Genomic DNA, 7,315 nt, shown 5'->3' on the forward strand with positions numbered 1-7,315 from the left:
ATGCCCAATAATGTTCTCCCTCTTTCTGAAAGCAGAAAATCACCCCCAAAGACTTCTTGAATACCTTTAATTGTTAGCTTTTGCTTCATTTTTAAATCCTATCACAATACAGAAAGACACAATTGCCTCACCAGTATCAGGGGCACCACAATCACGAAAGAAATAATCCCCATGCAATTCAGCTACCCACCAGTGATCTATAGCCCTTTGCAGCAGCTGTAATTGGCCCCTTCTGGCTCCACATTCCTAATATGCATCTCTACCTATTCTTCATAAAATATATTTTTGACTCCAAAAAAAAGATGAAATCCTAGGCAAGTCCTGACCTTCCTGTACATCTACCTTTTGCACTGCAGGGAGAACTGGAGGTGGGGGCATAGGGAATGTCTTAATACTTTACAAAGCACCATTCCCATTGGACAGATGAGCAGGGAGGATTATGTCTCAGTTACCAGATCCACACACCACATAAGCCAAAGGGCAAAAGAAAATTGTCAAGGCTGGAGCTAAGGAATTTGGGGCTCCAATGGCAAACTGTCCCTGGACACTGGCTCAGACTCAGTGAGTTAATTATTAGAAAAAGAACCCAGTTTCTGATCTGATGAGGACGTATAGAATAGTAAAACTGAGGGGAAAGGACCATTTGACAGAAAGCCTTAAAACAGAGTTCAAGAATCCTACATCCTAATCTGGCTTTGGCCAAGACAATGGGATCATGTCACTAGATGACTGAGATGACCGAATATAAAACATACAATCATCAGTATAGCCAACTTTTGGACTGAGTGCCTTCAAAACTCTACCCCAGGGAATTCCCTGGCAGTCCAGTGGTTAGGATTCCATGCTTTCACTGCTGAGGATGCAGGTTCAATCCCTGGTCAGGGAACTAAGATCCCACAAGTCACACAGCGTGGCCAAAATTAAAAAAATAAAAACAACTCTATACCATTTCTATTCTATATTGAAATTCCTCTTGGAGAGCAGAAACCCCAGAGCACATTTCTTACAGTCTTATAGGAACTAGATCTGTCAAGAATGATGATCTTGAAAGAACTATTTGTGATATTTAATACAGCAGCCACCAGTCATGTGTGGCTACTGAGCACTCAGCAAGTGGTTTGTGTGACTACGGAAGTCAATTTTAAATTTCATTTCATCTTAATTTAAACTTAAATATCCACACGTGGCTAGTGGCTATTGTATCAGACAGTGCAGTTCCAGATACTGTAAAAGTTAATTTTCAGCAAATAAAAACACATTAAAAAAAATTAGTCTTTTCTTCCTTGAGACCCAACAAAATAGCCAGGAATTCACATTATTTGTTCAAAAGGAATCTTTCTCTGGGTAAATCCCCGAGGACAGAAATGATTTGTTGCCATCCAATCAGGCAATGGGAAATAAGGAAATTCAATGACAATCTCATCTTCAGACTCCCAGGATTTCTCTCCATGTTTTTCTTTGAAGCTATTCCTATCTTACCTTAAATAAAAAATATTCTTCTTTCTCTCCATCATTGGCAGTCTCTCTCACTGGGCAGATCCGATGACCCGATGATCTGGGTCTTTCCAACCTCTAAGGTGGGAGGTTGACTCTTCCCAAATGTTTTGGCAAACAAACCAAAGAAATTTCATAACCCTGTGATCAGAGAACACCTTAACTGTAATGCTCCAATAAGAAAAGAAAGGAAAAAAATAAAAAAACAGACTTTGGGACTCAGGAGGGAGATGAATTTGGGACTGAAAATGAAGAGATAAGAGCCATTTCCCCAGAACAGTTTTTCCAAGTCCATTCATGAGGAAAATCTTCAACTTCAGGAGACACAGACTTTTCTATATGAATTTTCTGATGCTGAATGAGGTAGGCACTTCTGCTGAAGCATTTCTCACAGTCAGTACATTTGTAAGGTTTTTCTCCTATATGGGTCCTCCGATGCCTGATAAGGTTAAAGCTTTGACTGAAGCACTCACCACAGTCAGGACATTTATAAGGTTTCTCTCCTGTGTGTGTCCTTTGGTGAATCACCAGGGTGGAACTCTGACTAAAAGTTTTCCAACACTCAGAACATCTATAAGGTTTTTCTCCTGTATGTGTTCTCTGATGTCTTATGAGGTGGGAGCTAAGGCCAAAACTCTTTCCACATTCACAACATTTATATGGTTTCTCTCCTGGCTGGATTCTGCATTCGTCTATCACACTGCAGTTCTGACTCAAACTTTCTTCATATTCAGACGTTTCACAGGATTTCTCACCTGTGTGCATCTTCCGGTGTGTAATAAGGTTTGAACTTCGACTGAAATTCTTCCCACATTCTGTACACTGATAGGGTTTTTCCCCTGTATGTATTCTCTGATGTTTTATTAGAGTAGAATTGCAACCAAAGCTTTTTCCACACTCAGAACATTTGTAGGGCTTCTCACCTGTGTGTGTCCGCTGGTGGCGAATCAGACTAGAACTCTGACTAAAACTCTTCCCACAGTCGGGGCACTTATAAGGTTTTTCTCCAGTGTGGGTCCTCTGATGTTCTACTAGGACATAACTGTGGCTGAAGCATTTCCCACAAACCGGACATTCATATGGTTTTTCACCTGTATGTGATCTGTGATGCTGAATAAGGTGGGAGCTGCTACTGAAACTCTTCCCACACTCAGGACATTTATAGGGTTTCTCTCCCGTGTGAGTTCTTTCATGGATAATAAGATGGGAGGTGTTGCTGAAGCTTTTCCCACATTCGCCACACTGGTAGGGCTTCTCGCCTGTGTGTGTTCTCAGATGCTGAATCAGGTGAGAGCTGTTACTGAAGCATTTCCCACACTCAGAACATTTATAAGGTTTTTCTCCTGAGTGGGTCCTCTGGTGAGTTCGAAGATGAGAACTATTATTGAAGCTTTTCCAACATTCAGAACATTTGTAGGGTTTGTCCCCGAAGGATGAAGTCTGCTGGATGGCAGCTCTGGTATGTTGTCCTGGGTCCCATCCCCAGTGATTGAGTTTTTCCTCCTCTTTTCCTGTAGAACTTCCCTGATTCTCCAAGTTGCCATCATTCTCACAGGAACCATCACACTCAGTTTCACATCCCTGGGACCATGTCAATGGCATTTTTTGTGTGTCCTCATGCCTACAATTTTGTGGGCCATCACTTTTAGACCATTTTGAGGCTCTCTCTTTATCTGCCTTAGAGTTACTGTGTTGAACAGTTTCCAAATTATTCTTACTTTCATCTCCTGCAAGAATAAACAAATAATCTAAACACATTCGCTAGTTTCTGCCAGGGGAAAGAAATTCTGAATCATGGTGAAAGAGAGGGAATAACAAACTCAAACCTCGTAAACTATTTTATATGAAAAAAAAGTTTTTATAGCTAGTTTTAATTCTTTTACTCTATGTGTTCATCAAGTAGACGAACGTTTTGTACTTACAACAACACTAATGAGGCATCTGAACAGTTCTCACCAATTGCCATAAGGGATATCAAGCTAAAAATAAAGACTTAAAAGAAAAAAGTAAGGGAGAAGATGAACAGAACACTATCTGAGGTGAAAACTAGATAAAACCTTAGTTAAAATCTGAGCATGTTAACAGGGGCTTCCCTGGTGGTGCAGTGGTTAAGAATCCGCCTGCCAATGCAGGGGACACAGGTTCGAGCCCTGGTCTGGGAAGATTCCACATGCCATGCAGCAACTAAGCCCGTGTGCCACAACTACTTAAGCCCACATGACTAGAGTCCGTGCTCTGCAACAAGAGAAGCCACCACAATGAGAAGCCCGTGCAATGCAATGAAGAGTAGCCCCCACTCGCCGCAACTAGAGAAAGCCCTTGCGCAGCAACGAAGACCCAACACAGCCAAAAATAAATTAATTTTAAAAAATTCTTTTTAAATCTGAGCAAACATAGAAATAACAATGATACCCACTACTTAGCAAGAACAGTAGCTTTACATATAGTGTATCATTAATCCTAAAAAATATGTGAGACAGATATTATTATTCACTTTTCTTAAAGATGAGAAAACTGAGGCTGTAGGAGTTTTCATAGCTTGGAAGTGACAGAGTAGGGAATCAAATTAAAGTCTGTCTCATTCTAATGCCCTGATTTTCGACACATTCTACAGCACATTGTATAATGAATTTCCAAAGGATTCGGATCTTCTTGATCCCTCACCTGTAAAAGTGCTTTTCAAACTCTCCCTCTCCGTGAAGCCATTAGAATCTGAGACCAACAGTTTTTGCTCTTGTTCCATCACAATGGTCACAGTCAGGTTAGGGATCAGAAATCCTGTGGAAGGAAACAGGTTATGCTTGAAGGCATTTGTTAACATTTCTCCTTCCTCCTTCCTCTCCAACCACTGCAACATAACAACTGTAAGCATAGAATGTTCTGTGGACCATACTAAAAGTAAGAAACATGGGCCTTAGAAATCTTTTTAGAAAATCTTATCTCAGATGCAAGTATTTAGAATTATGAGTTTACCTGATTTACTTTTCCTAGGGAAATAATTTAAAAATTAAACCTTCACATTAAAGTCTGAGGATCAAGCTTCAAAAACAGAATGAATACTAATACTCACTGTTCACTTGGAATTTAGAAACACTTTTAATTGAAAAAATGAAGTAGTGTTTTGGAAAAGGCACCAATAATAAGACATTAAGGAATCAATATGCAGGTATAAGAAGCAGCTAAAGAGAAAGCACCCTGTTTAGTTTACAAAGAATAAGTGGGTCCTTGACAGAAAGATGAAACCTTTGAAGTCAATTACAAAAGAAAGTTAGGATTTACTTAACTAGTAACAAGAAATTAAGACAAGGTAGGGCTAGAATAACTATAGCCAATAATCTCTAAACATAAAAGGGAGGCCAACGAGGAAACTCTTCCTTGCCTCTTCCTCTCTATCATAATCACAATATCTTTTTCAGCCTAAACTTTATCTTCTGGACCCAACTACAATCCCTGAGCTACTTTATGGGACTGGAAATGTGACCTTTCACTGGAAGGCAGTTATACATGGACTTGGCATTTCAGGATATAAAGAATAGCACAGGGCTTCCCTGGTGGCGCAGCGGTTGAGAGTCTGCCTGCCGATTCAGGGGACACGGGTTTGTGCCCCGGTCTGGGAGGATCCCACATGCCGCGGAGCGGCTGGGCCCGTGAGCCATGGCCGCTGAGCGGGCGTGTCCAGAGCCTGTGCTCCGCAGCGGGAGAGGCCACAACAGTGAGAGGCCCACATACCACAAAAAAAAAAAAAAAAAAAAGAATAGCACAATTCAGGAAAAATGGGAGCTTTAAAGAAGGCACACATATGGAAAACAAAAGATGGTGTACTTATAATTTTCACCCTATTACTGCCTATTATGTGGCATGCAGTGAACTAAATACCTTACACGTGTCTCATTTAATTCTTACAATAGCCTCTGAAGTGTATGAACAGATACCAGCATGCTGTAGGTGAACAAAATAGACATTAAGAAACTTTCCCAAGGGCACACAACCGGAAAGTAGTAGAGCAGGATTCAGTCCCAAACCTGTTTGGACACTGACTTCAACATTCTTATCTGGTACAGTAAACAACTAGAGCAGAAAGCAGAGCTGGGCATAACCCCAACCTGCAAATGATCAGGACCTTTATTTTGGAATATATTGACTTCCACCACCACTCTCCACACCCGGCCCCAGCAGTGAAATCGCCAAGCCCTAACCACTGGACCACCACGGAATTCCTATATTGACTGTGTTTTTAGAAAGCCAATTCACATCCCTAGACCTTATGCCAAAGGAAGCTGGCATTCTCAGTCTATAAGAAACTTGTCTAAATTACAAATATGCCCAGTGTTTAAGTGGGGGAAAAAAACATATACCTGAATGCAAAAAAAAAAGGAAAGTTGTTCAAATGGAGTAATATGTCTTGCCGTCTGAGTTACGTATTTCTATCAAAGTCTTTACAAAAGAAGCAAGAGTCTGGGTAACAGATACCCATGCTACCATTTTCCCTGCTAAGAAACTATTAATTTTGGTAACAGAAGAGTCCTCAGGTTCCTCTCAGCAAAAGGGTAGCAAACTCAAGGCCATAAATGGTATTAAGAGGCTGTCCTTAATATGTCATTCCAGGGACTTCCCTGGTGGCTCAGTGGTTAAGAATCTGCCTGCCAATGCAGGGGACAAGGGTTCAAGCCCTGGTCCGTGAAGACCCCACATGCCGCGGAGCAACTGAGCCTAAGAACCACAACTACTGAACCTGCGAGCCACAACTACTGAGCCCGCGTGCTGCAACTCCTGAAGCCCACGCGCCCAGAGCCCGTGCTCCGCGACAAGAGAAGCCAACGCAATGAGAAGCCCGCACGCTGCAATTAAGAGTAGCCCCCACTGGCCACAACTAGAGAAAGCCCGCGCTCAGCAATGAAGACCCAACACAGCCAAAAAAAATTAAAATAATTTTTTTTAAAATGTCACTCCACAGAGAAAGGCTGTTTTCACTCTCCTAGAGCAAAGAGGTGATTACGATGGGGGCGGTGCTTTGCATTAAAAAGACTTCCAAAGAAAATGCACTGCCTTAAGCTTAGCTTTCAGAAGCGCTGACAGGGAGCACAGGCTGGGGTGCACTACGGGGTGAGCTCCAGGGGAGCAGATCATCTCCAGTCGACACGGTCCTTCAAGGGACCCCGCAGGCGAGGTTGGCGCAGTTGCCCGTGCAGCGAGAGATGCTGGCTGGGCCTTCGCCCCTCACAGCAACCGCATCCCTCTCCGGGACTGACATCCCTCTCCTGGGCGGCGCAGCTTCGCTCCTCTGGCCCGCAGCCCTCGGCTCCCTTCCACCCGAGAAGGAACTCACTGTGCTGGGGGCTACACACAAGGCGCCCCGCACCCCCAGCAAGCCCAGCTGTCCCGGAATTAAGGGTCCCCTCTGCTTCTGACCCCACCAACCCACGTTCCTAACCTCTCAAACGCAGAAGACAGAAACAGGAAGTACCCCCATCTCCCCCAGCCGGCTCGCCGGGCCTCTCTAGGAAACAGTGATGGCCCGTTCTCTTTGGTCTTAACCCTTAGGGTACCGGACAGGAAGGAGCGTCCTGGTGGATTTCTCTTCCTTGTGGCCTTTGTCTTTTGCCAACTCTGATTCTCATCCCTTACGCTTATCAGGCGCTTTATCATAGGGGCCCAACTGGAGCTTATACTCTTCTTTGCCATCATTAGATTTCTCATCATCATTAGAATTAAAATGAAGCGAGTATTTCAAGCGCCTTCTGTGTGTTCCCACTGCTGTGAACTAGGAGGTATATTTAGCTACCTGTGGAACAGTGAGAGAGCTAAGGCATCCACCCACATA

General features: G+C 43.1%; 1 protein-coding gene across 1 annotated transcript; it reads right to left on the reverse strand.

Annotated features, from left to right (window-relative positions):
* Window positions 1-1,054: 1,054 nt before the first annotated feature.
* Window positions 1,055-5,976, reverse strand: ZNF572 (zinc finger protein 572). The gene is made up of 3 exons (XM_082601361.1): window positions 5,850-5,976; window positions 4,159-4,272; window positions 1,055-3,221 (listed from the first exon to the last, which is right to left on the reverse strand). The coding sequence occupies exons 2-3, from the start codon at window positions 4,235-4,237 to the stop codon at window positions 1,714-1,716; spliced, it is 1,587 nt and encodes a 528-aa protein (XP_082457487.1). The 5' UTR covers window positions 4,238-4,272; window positions 5,850-5,976; the 3' UTR covers window positions 1,055-1,713.
* Window positions 5,977-7,315: the final 1,339 nt, after the last annotated feature.

This window comes from Mesoplodon mirus (genome assembly GCF_964341445.2).
Source record: "Mesoplodon mirus genome assembly, chromosome: 16".
Classification (NCBI taxonomy): domain Eukaryota; kingdom Metazoa; phylum Chordata; class Mammalia; order Artiodactyla; family Ziphiidae; genus Mesoplodon; species Mesoplodon mirus.